At 41.1% G+C, this 22,231-nt stretch overlaps 1 protein-coding gene across 9 annotated transcripts in view; it reads left to right on the forward strand.

The window, feature by feature from the left end:
• LOC122931150 (colorectal mutant cancer protein-like) overlaps positions 1–22,231 on the forward strand; it is a 166,454-nt gene that overhangs the window by 72,162 nt on the left and 72,061 nt on the right. For 8 of the 9 annotated variants that reach the window (XR_006388219.1, XM_044285174.1, XM_044285138.1 and 5 more), the window contains 7 exons: positions 5,465–5,634; positions 13,042–13,203; positions 14,732–14,863; positions 15,098–15,225; positions 15,397–15,537; positions 18,070–18,170; positions 20,426–20,558. Coding sequence is in view for 8 of the 9 variants with exons in the window: in XM_044285174.1 (XP_044141109.1) it covers positions 5,465–5,634; positions 13,042–13,203; positions 14,732–14,863; positions 15,098–15,225; positions 15,397–15,537; positions 18,070–18,170; positions 20,426–20,558 (967 nt within the window). In the remaining variant the exon portion in view is untranslated. The remainder of the gene's footprint in view (positions 1–5,464; positions 5,635–13,041; positions 13,204–14,731; positions 14,864–15,097; positions 15,226–15,396; positions 15,538–18,069; positions 18,171–20,425; positions 20,559–22,231) is intronic. The other variant, XM_044285189.1, reaches the window with a different exon arrangement.

Raw genomic sequence — 22,231 nt, forward strand, 5'->3', positions numbered from 1 at the left:
AGACTGAATCCACCTTTCTCGAAGCACAAAATCTGTCATTTAGGGCTTGGAGCGATAGATTCTGCAAAACTCAATGCAGTAAGAATTGAACAGGGACATCTGGTCGTTGTGTCAGGGAGCAGTGGGTGGCTTGGTGGCACTGGGTGGCGGTCTGGGATGAATGCAAAGGAGGCAGTTTTAGGACAGTCTTATACACAATATGTGTGAACAATGTTAGCTCTATTCCCATCACATACAATGTTTGCATATTGCTAGGATATGCCCCCATTGTCTGAGATGGGAAAACCCCTTTAAGGAAATAACATTTGATAGTGTTCGCGAACCGTCCCAGCCGATGTTCGTCCATCACTAGTGGCAGACACCTCCCTTTATTAATTGAATGACCTTATGGCATGCTCACACATGGCAGATTTGTTGCAGAAATTGTATAATTTGTTAGACATAGTAGAGAGTTCCGTGATCATGACATTTTTTTTCTTTATTAGGCCCAGATATTTCTGATGGTGGTCCTGCTCCAAGCATCAACAGACATTACACTGATTTACATTTTATTTTATAGCTTCCCTCTATCCTATCAATTCCTGTTTCATTGTTTTAATATTTTACTATGACATAATAGTTTTAATTGAATATTGTGGAATTTTAGATTCAAAGGGGGTTGCCACTTATATAGTGAGGTGTATTTACCAATCCTGTTTAATCTGTAGACGATGTGCAAAGTTTCTTGTATGCCATTTGTTATTATGGAATTAACTGCGATATAAATTCCATGTTAGGCTACTTTTACACTAGTGGCAGCCTTCTCCGGCAGGCTGTTCCGGCAGGTGAACAGCCTGCCGGATCCGTGCTGCTGCTAGTGCACACATGCCGCCGGAGGTCTGCTCCAGCCCCTTTGACTATAATGGGGGGGTCCGGAGTTCCGGCGGCAGCACGGCAGACATGCCAAGAGACTATGACATGTCACCCACCGGAACAGCCTGCCGCTAGTGTGAATGTAGCCTTAAGCTACTTTCACACTAGCGTTTATAATTTCCAGTATTGAGATCCATCATAGGGTCTCAATACCAGAAAAAAAAACGCTTCCATTTTGTCCCCATTTATTGTCAATGGGGACCAAAAACTTAACTGAATAGAACTGAATGCTCCAAGATGCTTTCCATTCCATTCTCATACAGGAGAGCAAACTGCAGCATGCCACAGTTTGATTTCCGTCTTGGGATATGGAGCAAAACGGAGATTTTTGCTGGATCCTGCAGGGTTCAGCAAAAACGCTTCTGTTACTGATAATAGAACCGGCTGCATCCGTTATGAACGGATCTGGTTTTATTATCTTTAACATAGCAATGACGGATCCGTCATGAACACCATTGAAAGTAAATGGGGGACGGATCCGTTTTCTATTGTGAAAGATTGTGTCAGAGAAAATGGATCCGTCCCCATTGACTTGCATTGTGGGTCATGATGGATCCGTTTTCTCAATGGAGTTCATGACGGATCCGTCATTGCTATGTTAAAGAAAATACAACCGGATCCGTTCATAACGGATGAAGCCGGTTGTATTATCATTAATGGAAGCGTTTTTGCTGAACCCTGCAGGATCCAGCAAAAATGCTAGTGTGAAAGTAGCCTTAGGCCTCATGCGCACGACCGTTGTGTGCACCTGTGGCCGTTGTTCCGTTTTCCGTGATTTTCTGCGGACCCATTGACTTTCAATGGGTCAGTTGAAAACTCAGAAAATGCACCATTTGTCATCTGCCTCCGTGATCCGTGTATCCTGTCCGTCAAAAAAATATGACCTGTCTTATTTTTTTTGACGGATAACGGTTCACGAACCCATTCAAGTCAATGGGTCCGTGAAAGAACACGGATGCACACAAGATTGGCATCCGCGTCCGTGATCCGTGGCCGTAGGTTACTTTCATACAGACGGATCCGAAGATCTCGTGAAAACTCAGATCCAACAGTATATTCTAACACAGAGGCGTTCCCATGGTGATGGGGACGCTTCTAGTTAGAATATACTTTGAACTGTGTACATGACTGCCCCCTGCTGCCTGGCAGCACCCGATCTCTTACAGGGGGCTGTGATCTGCACAATTAACCCATCAGGTGCCGCACCTGAAGGGGTTAATTGTGCGTATCATAGCCCCCTGTCAGAGATCAGGGGCTGCCAGGCAGCAAGGGGCAGACCCCCCTCCCTCCCCAGTTTTAATTTTATTGGTGGCCAGTGCGGCCCCCCCCCCTCTATTGTATTAATATCATTGGTGGCCAGTGCGGCCCTCCCCGGCCCCCCCTCTATTGAATTATCATTGGTGGCCAGTGTGCAGCCCCCCCTCGGCCCACCCTCCCTCCCTTTATTGTACTATCATTGGTGGCCAGTGTGCGGCCCCCCCGGCCCCCCCTCCCTCCCTCTATTGTATTAATATCATTGGTGGCACAGTGTGCAGCCTCCCCTCCCCCCGATCATTGGTGGCAGCGGAGAATTCCGATCGGAGTCCCAATTTAATCGCTGGGGCTCCGATCGGTAACCATGGCAACCAGGACGCTATTGCAGTCCTGGTTGCCATGGTTACTTAGCAATATTAGAAGCATCATACTTACCTGCTGCGCTGCCTGTGACCGGCCGGGAGCTCCTCCTACTGGTAAGTGACAGATCATTTAGCAATGCGCCGCACAGACCTGTCACTTGCCAGTAGGAGGAGAGCCCGGCCGATCACAGACAGCGCAGCAGGTAAGTATGATGCTTCTAATATTGCTAAGTAACCATGGCAACCAGGACTGCAATAGCGTCCTGGTTGCCATGGTTACCGATCGGAGCCCCAGCGATTAAACTGGGACTCCGATCGGAACTCTCCGCTGCCACCAATGATCGGGGGGGAGGGGAGGCCGCACACTGTGCCACCAATGATATTAATACAATAAAGGGAGGGAGGGGGAGCCGCACACTGTGCCACCAATGATATTAATACAATAGAGGGAGGGAAGGGGGGGGCGTGGGTGGGCCGCACACTGTGCTACCAATGATATTAATACAATAGAGGGAGGGAGGGGGGGCTGCACACTGGCCACCAATGATATTAATACAATAGAGGGAGGGAGGGGGGCCGCACACTGTGCCACCAATGATATTAATACAATAGAGGGAGGGAGGGGGGGGCCGGGGGAGGCCGCACACTGTGCCACCAATGATAATACAATAGAGGGAGAGAGGGGGGCCGCACACTGGCCACCAATGATAATACAATATTGGGAGGGAGGGGGGCCGCACACTGGCCACCAATGATATTCAAACTGGGGATGGAGGGGGGTCTGCCCCCTGCTGCCTGGCAGCCCCTGATCTCTTACAGGGGGCTATGATACGCACAATTAACCCCTTCAGGTGCGGCACCTGAGGGGTTAATTGTGCAGATCACAGCCCCCTGTAAGAGATCGGGTGCTGCCAGGCAGCAGGGGGCAGTCATGTACACAGTTCGTAGTATATTATAACTTGAAGCGTCCCCATCACCATGGGAACGCCTCTGTGTTAGAATATACTGTCGGATATGAGTTTTCACGATGTAACTCAAATCTGATGGTATATTCTAACATAGAGGCGTTCCCATGGTGATGGGGACGCTTCAAGTTAAAATATACCATCGGATTGGAGAAAACTCCGATCCGATGGTATAATAGGGATTCTTGACTTTACATTGAAAGTCAATGGGGGACGGATCTGTTTGCAATTGCACCATATTGTGTCAACGTCAAACGGATCCGTCCCCATTGACTTGCATTGTAAGTCAGGATGGATCAGTTTGGGTCCGCACGGCCAGGCGGACACCAAAACTACTTTTTCCTTCATGTCCGTGGATCCTCCAAAAATCAAGGAAGACTCACGGAAGGAAAAACGGACACGGATCACGGAACTACAGAACCCGTTTTTGCAGACTGCAAAAAAAAAAACGGTCGTGTGCATGAGGCCTTACAGTTACAAATAAAAAGAAAGTCATCCCTTTGGAATTGCCTGAATTTGTGCACTAATTAGTAATAAAATGTGGTCTGATTGTTATCCAAGTCACAATTATATACAAGCACAATCTAATTAAACTAATAACAAACAGTCTTGTCTTCTGTTAACCTGTTAGTGACCACCCACATGTGTTTTTACTGCCAGTAACTTACTAAACCTGCACATATGCCTTTTTACAGCGGTGCAGGTTTAGCCTGCATTGTACCAGGTGGAGCAGGTGTCTTTTACTCTGAGCACCAGGATTGGAAAAATTTCCATTCCTGGGAGCTTAACCCCTTAGATTCCATGGGCAATAGCAACTGCAGTATCTCCCTCTCTCATCCTTAGTCATCCCAGAAATCTGATTTCGGCCTAAAACTGTCAAACTGAGAGGTTAAGCACATTGAGTAAACATCCACAGTGCTGAGAAAAAAAGTGAACACTTGAATTTAATAACCTATAGATGCCCCTGTAACAGCAATCACTTCCACCAAATGATTTTTGCAGCTAAAAATAAGATTTGCACAAAATCGAGGAGGATTTAGCAAATTTGTTTGAGTTTCTGAATATTTTTGAGATTTCTTGCATGTACAGCCCTCTTAGGTCGTGCCATTGCATCTAGATAGGGTTAAGGTCAGTTTTAGCTATTCAAAACAAAAAATCTTCTTTGAAACTACTTTTGCAAACTATTTCTTATAAAAGTCAATAATACAGAGGTTCACTTACATTTTCTCCATACAGTGTGGATATTTTCTCTTAATTAAAGGCATAGCTGCTGCAACTGTTTATGTATCATTCAATTTGCTAGTTTAGCTAGATTATCTATATTTGTGACAACCATAACCTGGATAACAACCAGCAACCAGATCACATTTTATTAGTAATCAATGCTGAAATCCAGAACATTTTGATAATTCAGAAAGTTCACTTACTTTTGATAATATCAACATGATTTTTTTTGTTTACTACTTTTGCATAAAAAAAATTAATTGCTGCAATTTTGGGGTTCATAGTCATTAACTTTTCTTTTTTTGGGGGGGAAGATGATTAAAATAATACTATTGTGCATTCATCACTTGTGATAAATAACATGTTCTTTTTATAGTATTGGTCATTACTTGTATGCCAATTCTTATTGAATGGCCTGCACAATAGCAGATGACACTCCTGTTTACATGAAGATTTAGGCAGTGGTACTAAACTACTGAGCATGTGTGACCACCAACACTGATCATTATTAGGTGAACATTCTGAGAGGAACTCGAATTCCAGAGAGCGCTATAACACGCATGTAACAGCAATATCTGGACACTGAGACATTTTAAAAAATTATGTCAATTGTAAACTAACAGAGGACAGTAATATTTATCCATTGGAAAACTCAGTTAAGTTGTAATATTGTTTTCTATTATTTTTCTCATGCTATCGGATAAACCAATCCACTAATATTAGTTTGCTATTTAAACTACTTTTCAGCATATCAGAATGATCTGTTCATACAGCTGCAGGAAGTGATCTCTTCCCTGGAAACATGTGTCTTCTCCTGGAGAGATCCACCTGGAAACAGATCAGTGGAAGAAAGTGTGACATCCTCCCTTGATCTGTGTACTGATGAAGAACCTAAAATCAAGCATGGATTTAATCAGGTCAGAAATTGTTACATATCTTAACCCCGTAAGGACTCAGCCCTATTTCACCTTAAGGACTTGGCCATATATTGCAAATCTGACCAGTATCACTTTAAGTGCTGATAACTTTAAAACGCTTTTACTTACCCAGGCCGTTCTGAAATTGTTTTTTTCGTTACATATTGTACTTGATAACACTGCTAAAATTCGGTCAAAAAAGTTAATTTTTTTGCATAAAAAAATACCAAATTTACAAAAAAATTGGAAAAATTAGCAAATTTCAAAGTTTCAGTTTCTCTACTTCTGTAATACATAGTAATAACCCCAAAAATGTGGGATGTTACATAGCTTAGAAGTAAATTTCGAAATTTTTCAGAAATTTTCCAAATCCCACTTTTTATGGACCAGTTCAGGTCTGAAGTCACTTTGTGAAACTTATGTAATAGAAACCATCCAAAAATGACCCCATTTTAGAAACTACACCCCTCAAGGTATTCAAAACTGATTTTACAAACGTTGTTAACCCTTTAGGTGTTCCACAAGAGTTAATGGCAGATGGAGAAACATTTTTGGAATTTCTATTTTTTGGAAAATTTTCCATTTTAATCCTTTCTTTATTACTGGAAAAAATTGGTTAACAGCCAAACAAAACTTAATATGGGTTGCCCTGATTCTGTAGTTTGCAGAAACACCCCATATGTGGTCGTAAACTACTATTTGGCTAAACGGCAGGACATAGAAGAAGGGGAACGTCATATGGTTTTTGGAAGGCAGATTTTGCTGGACTGGTTTATTTATACCATGTACCCTTTCAAGCCCCCGTCCTGATGCACCCCTAGAGTAGAAACTCCATAAAAGTGACCCCATCTAGGAAACTACGGGATAAGGTGGTTGTTGTTTTGGGACTACTTTAGGGTAAATATGATTTTTGGTTGCTCTATATTACACTTTTTTGAGGCAAGGTAACAAAAATTTTTTAATTCTAAAATTGTTTCTACATTCGCTATTTAGTTTTGTGGAACACCTAAAGGGTTAACACAGTTTGTAAAGTAACTTTTGAATACCTTGAGGGGTGTCGTTTCTTAGATGGGGTCACTTTTTTGGAGTTTCTAGTCTAGGCTACATCAGGGGGGCTTCTAATGGGACATGATGTAAATAAACCAGTCCATCAAAATCTGCCTTCCAGAAACCATATGGCGTTCCCTTCGTTCTATGCCCTGCCATGTGGCTATATAGCCATTTACGACCATATATGGGGTGTTTCTGCAAACTACAGAATCAGGGAAATAAATATTTAGTTTTGTTTGGCTGATAACCCTTGCTTTATTACCGGAAAAAAAGGATTCAAATGGAAATTTTGCCAAAAAATGGGTGTTTTGGCACCGTTTTTATTTTATATTTTTAACGCTGTTCATCCGAGGGGGTTTGGTCAAATGTTATTTTTATAGGGCAGATTTTTACGGACATGGCGATACCTAATATGCCTACATTTTAAAATTTATTTAGATTTTACACTATATTATCATTTTAGGAACCTCAAAAATTAAAAATGTTGGCCAGGGACAATCCGGGCGCCTCCAATTCCCGAGGTACTCCGGCCTGCTCTTTCCCGGTCTGAAAAAATCATCAATTATCTGAATAATGAAGACATTTCCGGATGGCCTCAAACCGGGGACGTGTCATGACCATACTGTAGAGTGGGGTCTGGTAGAGGATTGGTAGAGTATTGCCTGACACTGGGTTTTTGCACTAGACCCATGTGCAGCACGAGGCCCCAAAATGTCCTCATCTCGGCTGCACTGACCGGCGTCCAGCCCGGGTGTTGAGCGACGAACTGTTGGGCATACAGGTTCGTCTGCTCCACCATCAGATTCACAAATGGGTCACTGAAAAAAAAACTAAAAAAGTCAATTTCAGTAAACCCCACTGTGGGAATGTGGATTCCTGGATTGCCAACAAAATCCGCAATCTCTGGCTCAAAATCCACTGGGGTACACCAGCTAAGTTCACCGGCAGGGAGCTCCGGTGGGCTTATTTGGTGGGCCGGGAAACCAGTACGAGCCCGAGGGCGGCTCGTACTAGGGTGGGTCCCTAGCATGTGGGGCGCCTGGCTCTGCCTGGCGGCGTCTACGCCGCCTTGGGGGCTCATCGTCATCAGATGATGATGAGGAGGATGCAGATGACAAGTTGAAAGTGGGGTCATCCTCATCCTCACTGGGGCTCTCTGAGTTGGAGGCAATCTGGGCGTATGCCTCCTCCACCGAGAACATCCGGTGGGCCATGGGTATGTGTGTGTATGTGCGTGCGTGTAAACCTTTATTGTATGTGTGTGTTAGAAAAGTGTTAGAAAAAAAAAAGGTTCAAAGTTTCTGATCAGCGGTACAACGGTGGTGGTGGTGGTGGTGGGGGGGGGGGGGGCAAGTGGCAGAAGGGATCTAGGGTCTCAAAGCTGAAAAAAAAATGTTTAGATAAAAGTTTTTTTTTCCTAACTAACTTTTCCCTTCTATCCCTGCCTAATGGTGCCTCTCCCTCATTGACCCAAACCTATCTGGAGGGTGATGGGTGCAGGAGGGTGATGGGTGCCGATGGGGGGATAGCAGGAGCCTGGTGAGGACGGTGTTGCAGGGTGCAGGTGCTGAACAGGAAGAGGAGAGGAGCGCTGGAAGTTTGAATCTCGCGCCTCTCTCCCTGCACCAATCAGCACCCTGGACAGCAGCATTCAGCACCACGGCCAGCACCGCCGATCCCAAATGCACGGACTGTGATTGGTGGTGTGTAACACACCACCGATCACAGTCTTTTTCCGGTTCATTGGGTCACCGGAGACCCGAATGGACCGGAAACGCAGCAAACCGCGGGTCTCAATTGACCTGCGGTTTTCTGCGATCGCCGAAACGGGGGGGGGGGGGGGGGGGATACATGACCCCCCCGGCGTTGTGACTTCAGCCGACATCCTGTCCCGATTAACCCCTGCCGCGCCACAATTGCGATTTAAACCCATGACGTACCGGTACACACAAACCTGCAAGGCTTTAAACCTGCACATAGGCTTTTTTATGGCAGTGCAGGTGTAGTTCGGCATGGGTTTCCTGTACTCAGTGGAATTAATTTTCTGGCCGTTAAACCCCTTTGATGCTCTCTGCCTAGAGACTTTTGTGACTATTGACTGTGGCATCTAAGTGGTTTCAGAGGGAGGGGGCTCCTTCTATCACCCATCGGCACCCTGTGAATGCGATTTATATGGCAGCTGGGGCTCTATTGAATGCCCCCTGTTTGCCCTCTCTGAATGCCTGTTAGTCAATGCCAGAGAAACAGCCTAACACATTCCCTGTCATATTTTTATGGACAGCTTATCACACCGTACCAGGACCAGGCTGGTAATCTGTCTTACAGGGCAGATTCCTGGTGGGATAGTCTGTCCGGGGGCTGTCTGACATGATTAAACACTAACTGCACTGATGATGCAAACTCTACAGCATCAGTGCAGTTTTGAGGCAAGGAAGGCTGAAAGACCTATGATGAAATCATCATAGGTCCTTAACCCCCTAAGACTACAGGGACCAATAATGCTAATTTTCTGTTCAGTTCCAAGGTTAGGGGGTTACAGGTCCTGGTTGTGATATCATTACAGGTCCTTCACCCCCTGAAAATATGTTAGAGAACTGCAGGAGAAGCACCCTCTCTCCAAATACAACCTCACTGCTCCAGTCCTATCCTGTTCTGCCAGTCTGCAAGAGAAGTGAGAAATTTGCTGCCAGTATGTGTGTGTATGTATGTGTGTGTCGGGGGGAAATTGGATGCTGCGGGAGAGGTATTTCGAGTTTTATTATGGTATATGGTATACAGTGTATTATGTAAGAGATCAAGTCGAGGTTACCTTGTGGAACTATTAAGTAGTAAAAATAAGAATTTAATCATTTTTATATTTTTTTATTGTGTCGAAAGTAGTAAAACTCCTCCCAAGAGAGAGTTAAGAAAAGTGAATCAATGAGTTATGTGTACCCCAAAATGGTGCCATTAAAAAGTATAACTTATCTCGCAAAAAGCAAGGCCTCGTTTGTTTACATTGATGGAAAATTGGAAAATTATTTAAAATTGTAGGGAATACAATGAAATTGTTTAAGGTGTAAACCAGGCTAGACACTAAGAGGTTAAATTGGTTTTCTGGGTTCAGAATATTAATGGCCTATTGTCAGGATATGCCATACTATAAAAATATTTTTCCCATACGGCAAACGTGAAAAAACTTCAATATTAAACACACACGCCAGAACGGTATCAATAAAAAGTACAGATGGCCCTGCAAAAAATTAATGCCCACACTGCTCCGTACACAACTACAAAAAAGTTATAGTGGTCAGAATATGGGGCCAAAAAAAAGACGTTTTTTGTTATTTTATCAGTATCAAAACGCAATAAAAACTATACATATAAGGTATCACTGGATTCGTACTGACCAGTAGAATGAAAGTAAGTAGAGTCAGTTTTATCACACATCGTAAATAAAAAACTATGGCAGAATTGCTTTTTTTTTCCAATTCCACCCCATTTGTTTTTTTTATTTCCTGCTTCCCACTACCGCATAGGCAATATTAAATGCTGGTCTTGGAAAGTACAACTTATCTCACAAAAAACCAAGCCCTCATATGGCTATGTGAATGTAAAAATCAAAAAGTTAAGACTCTGTAAAGGCAGGGAGCGCAAAATAAAAATGTAAAAATCAAAAAACCTCCGGGGTAGAAAGGTAGAATTGGACAGCTTAAAGGGGTTCTCTGGGAATTAAAAAAATCAAAATAGTGTTGGGCAAGAATATTCGAATCGCAAATATTAATCACGAATATCGGCACTTCGAGAATTTGAGAATATTTAGAATATAGTGATATATATTCGTAATTTCGAATATTCTAGATTTTCTTTTCATCAGTAACCTCCCTTCTTGCTTGTGGGCCAATGAGAAGGCTGCAATGTCTTTGTCTGGGCTTAGCAACATCCCTAGCAACCAGAGAGAGAGCAGTGACATTGCTGTGCTCTGTGCTTTCCACACTACATTAGATAGATAGTTAGATAGCTAATATACACAATCAGGTCCATAAATATTGGGACATCAACAAAATTCTAACATTTTTGGCTCTATACACCACCACAATGGATTTGAAATGAAATGAACAAGATGTGCTTTACCTGCAGACTGTCAGCTTTAATTTGAGGGTATTTACATCCAAATCAGGTGAACGGTGTAGGAATTACAACAGTTTGCATATGTGCCTCCCACTTGTTAAGGGACCAAAAGTAATGGGACAGAATAGTAATCATAAATCAAACTTTCACTTTTTAATACTTGGTTGCAAATCCTTTGCAGTCAATTACAGCCTGAAGTCTGGAACGCATAGACATCACCAGATGCTGGATTTCATCCCTGGTGATGCTCTGCCAGGCCTCTACTGCAACTGTCTTCAGTTCCTGCTTGTTCTTGGGGCATTTTCCCTTCAGTTTTGTCTTAAGCAAGTGAAATGTATGCTCAATCAGATTCAGGTCAGGTGATTGACTTGGCCATTGCATAACATTACACTTCTTTCCCTTAAAAAAATGATTTGGTTTCTTTTGCAGTATGCTTTGGGTTATTGTCCATCTGCACTGTGAAGCGCCGTCCAATGAGTTCTGAAGAATTTGGCTGAATATGAGCAGTTAATATTGCCCAAAACACTTCAGAATTCATCCTGCTGCTTTTGTCAGCAGTCACATCATCAAAAAAATACAAGAGAACCAGTTCCATTGGCAGCCATACATGCCCATGCCCTGACACTACCACCACCATGCTTCACTGATGAGGTGGTATGCTTAGGATCATGAGCAGTTCCTTTCCTTCTCCATACTCTTCTCTTCCCATCACTCTGGTACAAGTTGATCTTGGTCTAATCTGTCCATAGGATGTTGTTCCAGAACTGTGAAGGCTTTTTTAGATGTCGTTTGGCAAACTCTAATCTGGCCTTCCTGTTTTTGAGGCTCACCAATAGTTTACATCTTGTGGTGAACCCTCTGTATTCACTCTGGTGAAGTCTTCTCTTGATTGTTGACTTTGACACGCATACACCTACCTCCTGGAGAGTGTTCTTGATCTGGCCAACTGTTATTAAGGGTGTTTTCTTCACCAGGGAAATAATTCTTCGGTCATCCACCACAGTTGTTTTCCGTGGTCTTCTGGGTCTTTTGGTGTTTCTGAGTTCACTGGTGCATTCCTTCTTTTTAAGAATGTTCCAAACAGTTGTTTTGGCCACACCTAATGTTTTTGCTATCTCTTTGATGGCTTTGCTTTGTTTTTTTTTCAGCCTAATAATGGCTTGCTTCACTGATCTTTGCAAATGCAAATAGCACACTTGAAATGAACTCTGGACGTTTTATCTGCTCATTGTAATTGGGATAATGAGGGAATAACACACACCTGGCCATGGAACAGCTGAGAAGCCAATTGTCCCATTACTTTTAGTCCTGTAACAAGTGTGAGGCACATATGCAAACTGAATATGACCCTGAATACAGATGATAAGAACTTTAGCTGAATCTCTGGGGAATTTAGTTCATGAGGAGACATGAAGTACAGAGAGGACAGACAGAATAGACTGTGGTAATGTAGGGCTGTGGTAATGGAGACTGCATACAAGTGCTGCTGCTCATTAGCCACACCTCACCCTCCTCTCATGTCTTATCATCTCCATTCCCCCAAAGATTTAACTAAATTCAGGATCATGATTCCTGACAAGCAGCGCAGAAAGGAGCATGAGGCAGCACTATGGCTCATTGTGGTGAAGTAACTTGTCCTTCTGTGTGATTAGGACAGGTTTTGTGTGTACTGATAGGACGGCGGCCATTTTATTTCTCCTAATGATTGTTCCCTAGACAAAACAAGGTATTCTAAGTAATGAAAGGTATTTGTGAATATATTTATTATAAAATAATATTTAAGTATTTTCATTTTTTTTATTCCTGGAGAACCCCTTTAATGACAGAATACCGACATTCTCATAGGGAGTGTGAGAGCGATAACACCAAATTTAACACACCTGCTCCCCATTCACCCCTGAGACCTTGTAACACTAACAAGTCACGTGACACCGGGGAGGAAAAATTGCTAATTGGGCACAATTAGGCAATTTTCACTTATGGGTGAACCCACTTTTGTTGCCAGCGGTTTAGACAGTAATGACTGTGTGTTGAGTTATTTTGAGGGCACACCAAATTAACACTGTTATACAAGCTGTACACTGACTACTTTACATTGAATCAAAGTGTCATATCTTCAGTGTTGTCCCATGAAAAGATATAATAAAATATTTATAAAAATGTGACGGGTGTACTCACTTTTGTGAGATACTGTTTACGGTATATATTTATATATCAATAACAGTACAAACTCTTTTTTCCATACAGATTTCAGGTGAAGATGCTATGGTTTTACAATCTGAGATTATACGTTTCCAGGAGAATAATGCAGCACTGAGAGTGAAACTTAGGCTTAAAGACAAGGAACTCAACAGGTCAAAAGCCACACTCAATGTCTTCAAGGAGGAAAAGGAAAAACTACAAACAAAGGTGCCTACTTTGCAGCTATGATTATAGTGGTTAGAGACGAGTAAAGTTTTGGAAAATTTTATTTGGCTGCTTCGCTGAATTTTACTATTTTTTTCCCCTTTTTTAGTAAGTAGCGGGTGCAATGACAGAGAGCTGCAATAGTGCCATCTGATCATGGCATCTTAGAGTAATAATACAGTTTAAAATTAACAGAAAAAAAATGAAATCATACTTACACCTTCATTTGCTCACAACGGGCCTGCTGCCGTCATCTTGCTTATACGTCACCACGCACAGGATTTTGGCCGAGATCTTCAATCAAGATGGCGGCAGCTGGCCTGTAGCAAGCAAATGGAGGAGGCAAGTATGATTTTTTGTTTTTTACACAAAATCGATTCGCTAACACAAAGCACAAGGAAATTCGGCTTCGCTGCGAATCAAATTTATCCTGAAATTCAGATTGAATTCCACTTTGTTGAATTTGATTCGCTCATCTCTAATAGTGATGTACTGTATGTCATGATATAATGTCATCCAGGAACAAACAAGCTGACACTGTCTATGTGTCAGTGGCAAATCTCTGTGCCCCTATCTTATAGTTTATCAGCTTCTAGCTTTTTCCTTCTGATTTTATGTTTTTTTCTCTGGTAAGAATATCAGTTGTATTGAATTGATTTCAGTAGCTTTCTGCAAAAGGTATCTTAAAACTATGAAAGACTGCTCGGTGTAGTTTTTTGTGGCTTTCATTCTCTTTTTCTGCTCCTTGCTCTTGGCATATAATGGTATTTCCCAGGGCTGCCATCAGGAATTTCAGGGCCCCATACAAGCAAATTTTGTGACCCCTCCCTCAGTGGCCCTGTCATGAGACAAGCCTGCCCTTAACCACCACGCCCACAATTTTAGACTTGGTGTGAGTGGGGAGAAGTCACAGATTGCAGTGCAACTAACCGTTGCGCCACAATCTGCACCTGAAATACGCCTAATGTAGGCATATTTCAGATTAATAAATTACCCTTAAGTCTTTTTTTAAACTGCTTAGAAGAGGGTTTCCCACCAGTAACATTGATTGCATACAATAAGTGCCAAATGGTTTCACTACTGGGATATCACTGATACTGAGAACAAAGTGGTCTCAATACATATATATATATATATATATATATATATACCAAGTGCTGTGTTATGATTTCCAGTTCAGGCTTATTCAAATCACTTTGGCAATGTAACGGTGCTTGGTCGAGAGTGACTTTCAGGTTATAGACCTGGATTCATGTTATAGCTATAATCTATTAAGTTCATCATATTTTGGCTCAAACTGTGTACAATATATATATATATATATATATATATATATATGTATTATATTATATTATATACTCCCTTTTATAACTTCAACTAACAGTAGTATTAGTACACACTTGGTTGGTTTTATTAATATTGATGCTAAAGCAATTGTACACCCTATTTTACCACAAGATGAGTATTTAATCCATGGATTTGGTGCCTGGGTAGAATCAAAACCTTTGCCCCTCTATGTTTTGTTTTCTAGATAAAGAATTTACAAGACATTCTACAAGACATTTCTCCTGCCACAGTATCTCCTCCTGGTAGTCCTATATTGGAAGATAGTAGTTTTACATCTGAACATCATGATATGCAGAGTGAGCTAATGCTTCCTCAGGTAAGAGAACTATGACTGAGAAGTCAACCTATACTGAAAGGCAGGAAATAAATGATAAATGTTGGCATTTAATGAAGTGTACATATTATTATAACATGTTTTGTATAAATCAGGACTACATGAATTCAGGGAGCACAGTTTGCTAACCAGTATACATTCCAGCACACTACGTCGATGATGTCTTCTATCTTCTGCATTTCTCTTTGATTGGGATACATTTATTTTCTTAAATAGGCTCCTTTATCAACAATGCAAAATGTCATTCAATATCTTCAGAACCTCCCTGGATACCAGACCTCAGTGTCCTGTCCTCCTGAGATACATCCAAGTAACATGGAATCAGAGATGAAGTGGTTAAAAGGGTGAGCAGAAAAATAAATATATTCCTAAGCATGCTTGTATAGTCATAAATTACAGAGCAACAAATATTACATTACCTTTCTGATCTCAAAGGTCAAACGTTCCACTTCGTAAGATCTACATGCACACAACTCGGATGTATAAACTTAATATGGCCAACAATTGTGTTTCAGGCACCTTGACCGTGTAAAGCAGCTAAATGAACAGCTCACTGTGACTCTAGAGGAGTGCAAGACTGATTCTGAGAAACTCAGCATGCACCTCGGAAAACTGGAATCTACCTGCACGGCACTGCGACTCGCCTTGCAATCCAGGTGACTCTATTTACAACAAATTCATATTAATGTGCAGACGCTAATTTACTGGTCTCATTGGTCATGCAAGAGTGTCACTAAAAATGGAAAGAGAGGTAGACGCAAACACTGGATTATCACAAACTTAATGCCACAATGTGTCAATGTATTTATACTGTTTTTCACACAAAAAATTATGAATAAAGTTGAGACATACTAATTAACTATCAGTTTGTAAAAGCAGGTTCAAAGTAAGCATGGTTTACTGCTTAATCAGGATTTAGACACATCTATGAAATGCAACTTTTTCTCAAATGAGAAAAACAATTACAAAGTGATATACTGGTGTTGAAAAGGTGCAATCATTTTAGCCACTGTGAAATGTGGAGACACATTTATGAAATGGCAAATATTGCAGTATTTATAAATTACTTTAACTGGATAAAATGATGCCACGTTTGACACATTTAAATTACTGTTTTATTGTATACAACTCACATCGTAAACCTAATTTTTTTGCTTAATTCATTTTCAGCAGTTGTGGTTGAAAAATCATCAGTAAGTGTATGTAATCGCTTCCTGACCACCCGTTGGCTACATACGTCCAGGCAGAGGTTTTAAAACATTTTGTAGATTACTCCCTCTGCTGCTTTTGAGCTATGTGACTCCACTTCTAGATAGCTGAGAGCACAGAGCTTTTCCCAGAGAACAGACTCTCCAGGCTTGTGACTGCTGTGACAGGCAGTCACAATGCTCACAAATACTTGTACCATCGCCTTATCCTTACCACCAGTCAGAGAGGGATATTGGTATATGTAAGCTTCACCTCTGTGACCCCCACTGTCTCCAGTCACCTGAGATGACGGGTTTTACTCCAGAGACCAATCAGTATGGTCCGCAGGGCATGTGAGCACTGTGACAGCCAGTCACAACTCTCACAAGTGTTTAAATGATCCACTTCTCCTCAGCTCTGTTTGGAGAGGGAAATTGCAATAGCCCTGCAGCACCAAACATTGTAAAGCCTCTTGGGGTTGTATTCCCCCTGTAACTAGGACAACATATCAGTTGCAGTTATAGGATAAATCAGCAATTAAGAAAAATGTATATAAAAGAATAAAGAAAATAAAGAAAAACACAGTTTTTTGGACTATAAGACTCACTTTTTTAGCGTGTTGCTTAAAAGTGTGTGTGTCTTTTAGTCCACAGTCAGGGTGGTCCACCAGTGCTATACCCCCCTGGCTGCTTACTTAATTATCAGGTAGAGGGCGCATAAAGTGTGTTGCTGGATCAATGGAAGAGCTTTGTGTCTCCACAGTGGGTGATGATTGAAAAGCTAATATCAGATGTTTAACCAATTTGCAATAACTTTAGATCAGTTGTAGAGCTGAAAATGTAAAAATGCGATTGCAAGTTAGTAAAGTTATCTCATCCTGTTATATCGGTGGCCGTCATAATCCTCACGCCGTCCTCTGCCCTGTGGTTCGTGAAGATTGGGCCCTTATAGTGTGTCCTTATAGTGTCCTATAGTGAGTCCTGTTCTCCAATGCTGTCTGAGGAGCAAGCTGCAGGTCTGAGAGGCCTGCATCCCAGAGCAGGAGGTCGCAATGACATCATCACGGTGCCTGCGTCCTTCGTAGGCAGTTGTGATGATGTCATCGAGTTTCCTGAGACCAGGATGATGTCATCTCTTCGCAATCACCTGTGCTGTTATACTGCCTCACAGGCTTCAGGTCTAGTATCCTGAGGCTTGTGAGAGTAAATGGCGGATCAGGGAGCCATTGCACCCATGCCTCACTGCAGTATTCAACTGTATTACCATTCTGAGGACAGTGATATAGTTAAATGTACAAGGGGAACCTGCAGCTGCTGGCCAAGTACATAAGTATTCAACATTCCCAACAGTAATCAACATCGGGAGTGTCAGACTGTTAAGTAGCTGGCTGGCGGACCCTTCTTGGGGCCAATGCTTTGCAATGACTGTGCTGGGCACAAATTGAATATGATTGGTACAGGTCCTCACTAAAGCTCCAGCCTTTATAATTATTCAGTGACAGGCATACCTCTGAAGCCACCAATCAGTCGCCTGTGGGATTGTTCATAAGGACAATCCCACCAGCAATAGGATCAGGAAGTCATAAAAAAAAAGTTGCTGTGGATTGCACAACAGTGGTAATCTGCCATATTCAGCCACTGGTGCCATATACCGCCGAAATTTTGAAGTCTAGCCGATCACATTTTCAACAGACAAACATTGCTAATTTTTCACACAATGGTTAGCTGAAATGTGTAGCATGGTAGCTCAGTCATTTACTCTCAAGTAAATTGTGCTAAAAAAATCTGTAGTACACTAAAAAGGTATAAGCTCATGATGTATATGTTCGATGGAGGGCAGTAACAGATACTGTACAGTGGCATATGTCAAACATAGAGTCCTGTCGTAAAAAAACAAAGCAAAAAAAAAAACAATACACTGTGTTGTATGTTTATTTTGCACTGGCCATACTGTTTGACTTTTCCAACAGGAAGTAATTCCTGTTCTTTGTCATTTCATAGTGAAAGATGTCTGAAGACGTACAGTGTGCTGCTAGCTCTTGCAGAAGCAAAACAGGAAGTCATGCTTGGTCAGGCTACATCCGGGGATATCATGACCTCAGGTACTACTTAAAGCATATCTATACTTTCAGATAACTTTGCAGAATAAGCTTCCATGTATGAATACGTGAGTATTATATATCTGACAATTATATGACTTATATATGTTATTCCCTATGCAGGCTCTAAATATAATTTTTCCCTGAGCTACGGGGTGGAGACTAGCTATTATAATATCTTCCATAGACTATACAGTGAGAGAAGAGATTCTGCTTCTTAACTCTTACTCATTCCTAATCACTCAGAAGCATTCATTATTCTAGGTACACTTGCACCAAGTCAGGGATTTTGTAGGATTATAGTCGGGTGTATGATTACATGAGGAACTGCTACTTAAGTGAGGTTGTGGAAGACAATTTCATATCACAGGTCATACCATGGCAAGACTGATCACAGCAACAAGACACAAGGTAGTTATACTGCATCAGCAAGGTCTCTCCCGGGCAAAGATTATAAAGTAGTTTCTGGTTTTCAAGATGTGCTGTTCGAGTTGTTTTGAGGAAGCACAAAGAAACAGTCAAACTGAGAACCATAAACACAGTGGTTGGCCTGGCCAGCCAAGGCGAAATTAGTGCAGCAGATAAAAGAAACATCATGCTTACTTTCATTCGAAATCGGAAGATGTCCAGCAGTGTCATCAGCTCAGAACTGGCAGAAAGCAGTGGGACCCAGGTACACCCATCTACTATTCAGAGAAGTCTGGCCAGAAGTGGTCTTCATGGAAAAGTGGCAGCCAAAAATCCATACCTTCAACATGGAAATAAGGCCAAGCGACTCAGCGATGCACAAAAACCTAGGAACTGGAGTGCAGAAAAATAGCAGCAGGTGCTCTAGACTGAGAAGTCAAAATTTGAAATATTTGCCAGTTTGTTTGCTGGACAGTGGTACAATAATGAGTGCCTGCAGGCAACAGTGAAGCATAGTTGAGACTTGTTGCAAGTTTAGGGCTATATTTCAGCAAATAGAGTTGGAGATTTGGTCAGGATTAATGGTGTCCTCAATGCTGAGGAATACACGCAGATACTTACTCATCATGTAATACCATCAGGGAGATATCTGATTGTCTCCAAAGTTATTCTGCAGCAGAACGACGACCCCAAACATACAGTACATTCAGGAGTACTGGATATGATGATAAGGATCATCCTTTTGAAGAGACACAAGGATTTGAGCAGAAAATCTGTGGTTAGTTCTCAGAGATGTTTGGAATAACTTCCCTGCCAAGTTCCTTCAAAAACTGTGTGAAGGCATAGGGTGGCCACACCGAATTTAAATTTGATTTATGTTTCTTTTTTGTTCATTCACTTAGGATTTTGTTAATTGATAAAAAATAAACTATTAACCCTTCTAATTTTGAAAGCATTCTAACTTTTGTCCACACAAACCTAAGGCTACTTTTACATCTGCGATTTTCCTTTCCGCTATTGAGATCCGTCATAGGATCTCAATTGCAGGGTAAAATGCTTTAGTTTTGTCCCTATTCATTGTCAATGGGGACAAAACTGATCTGAACGAAATGGAATCAACCAGAATGCATTCCGTTCTGTTTGGTTGGGTCCCCATCGCGGACAGAATAACGCTGCAATGTAAGTCAATGGGGATGGATCCATTTTCTCAGACACAATAGAAAACTGATCCATTCCCCATTGACTTTCAATAATGTTCATGACGGATCTATAATGTTTTTTTTTAAACATAATTATACTGGATCCGTTTATAACGGATGCAGACAGTTGTATTATCATGACGGAAGCATTTTTTATGATCCATGACGGATCCAGCAAAAACGCTGGTGTGAAAGTAGCTCTTGTCCAGTACTGTACTTCTACATAATATAAAATATAACAATAAAAGATATCCTTTATTTAAAAAACACATTCAAAAATAGTATTGGTAAAACAAGAATGTGAGGGACCACTGGTAAGGGTTAGCAATAATTATGTCCACAATGAGGACCAGAAAACCACTCCAAAATAGTCAATGATCCCTGGCCACTTATAGCAATGCCATGATGAAAGATCCTCTGTAGATAGTTCAATTCCAAAGACTCAAAGCAAGGTGAATACTGATACCAATAAGTGCTGCTGCCACGCCAATGTCCCTCACTCAACACACTTCGCCAGAATCCTTTGTCAAGGGAAGCACTGTGGCGAAACGCGTTTGTAAGTGAGGGACACTGGCGTGGCAACAGCACTTATTGTTGCTTCCTGTAATATAGTGTATTATGTGATTAAATATAGTTTTGCATCTTTCAAAGGTTGGAGACTGCTGCCAAAAGACTTGGAGATAAAAACCAAACTATTCCTGATGGAAGTAAAAAAAATATTTCATGGAGAGGGAAAGATTTCTGATCTAGAAACACGGAAAACTGTCAAGCTGACTGTAAACAGGTAAGAAAAATTACTGATTGCCCTACAATGCTTTTTTGAGCTTGTCAACTCTGGCCTTTCCCAGATAAGCGAATTATTGGAAAAATCAATTCGGCTGCTTAGCAACATTTTACAAAATAAATTTGCTTTATGACTAAATACTATTTTTTTTACATTTCTTTGTAAGTAGTAGGTACAATGACTGCATACTTGTGTACTTTAAAAATGTTTGATCTTCTATCATTTTTCTCAAATGGTGGGGGTCCTGGCAGTCAGACCCCCACTGATCAAAAGCCTTTGATTTGTCAAAGATCAGAATGATTTATGGTGATTAACCACTCCCAACCGGCCAACGTTTATAGCCTATAGGCGGTCGGGACTTATCTCTGAACAGATGTTTTAGAAGCTGCACTGACATAAAAAATATTCCAAAAGAGCTATTTTTTTGGTCCCCTCATCTCACAAAAAACATAATATCAAGCAATCAAAAAAGTCTTATATACCCAAAAATGGTACAAATAAAAACTACAGTATGTATGGCGATGCAAAATACTGATTGTTAATAAAAAAGTGATTTTATGATGCAAAAAGAGTAAAGCATTAACAAACTATATAAATCACCATAATCCTATCAACCCACAGAATAAAATTATCATATCATGTATACCGCATGGTAAACCTCATAAAAAAACTCTTCAAGTGAGGTATGGCATCCGAAAACCAAAACAGCAAAATCTGTCCTCAAAAAGCTATATCGCGCTCCTTCCGAATCCTGCCAGGTGCCCATACATCAGTATATTGTTTCTGTAGACTGCAAAATCAGGATAATAAATAGTCGTTTGTTTTGCCGTTAACCCTAAATGGATTAACATGAAAAATCTGCACTAATTTTCTTGAAAATGGGAAAAATGGATTCTAAAATTCTAAGCCTTCTAACGTCTTGAACATTTTAAATGACATTTATAAAATAATGGCAACATAAAATAGACATGTGGTGAATTTTAATAAATAACTATCTTAAAAGCAGAGAAACTCACTTTTAAAAACTGCTAATGTTGCCAAATTTTCTGTAAAGTTTGGATTTTTTCAAATAAATGTAGGTAAACATATTGGCCAAATTTACCACTAACATGAGCACAATGTGTCACAAAAAATAATCTCAGAATCGCTTGGATAAGTAAAAGCATTCCAAAAGTATTTCCACATAAAGTGACACATCAGATTTGCAAAATTAGGTTTGGTCAGGAGGGAGGGAAAGGGTTAATTGGTCTAGTCTAGAATGGTTAAAGATAATCTACTACAAACTATCTCCATTGGTTGTACAGCTATAGTTTATTCTTCAATTTTGAAGGTAATAATAATAATAAAATGTATTTATATAGCGCCACCATATTCCGCAGCGCTTTACAAATTCATAGGGTTTATGTACGAAACAAAACTAACTGGCTAATATGCAACTGATACACTAGGAGTCAGAGCACTGCTCGCAAGAGCTTACAATCTATGAGGAATTGGGGGTGACACATAAGGTAGTTGACTGTGATAAGTAGGATTTGAGCCATTATTGAACTGACAGGAGTGGTGCCGGCTGATCTGCTTCGGGTTTGGGATTACTAGACAATCGAGTTCAGGCCAGAGGAGTTGGTGGGTGAGAGGTTTAGTCGGGGAATAGTCAGTTTAGGTAGCTTGATAAG

Source organism: Bufo gargarizans, chromosome 1 (genome assembly GCF_014858855.1).
Source record: "Bufo gargarizans isolate SCDJY-AF-19 chromosome 1, ASM1485885v1, whole genome shotgun sequence".
In the NCBI taxonomy this organism is placed as follows: Eukaryota; Metazoa; Chordata; class Amphibia; order Anura; family Bufonidae; genus Bufo; species Bufo gargarizans.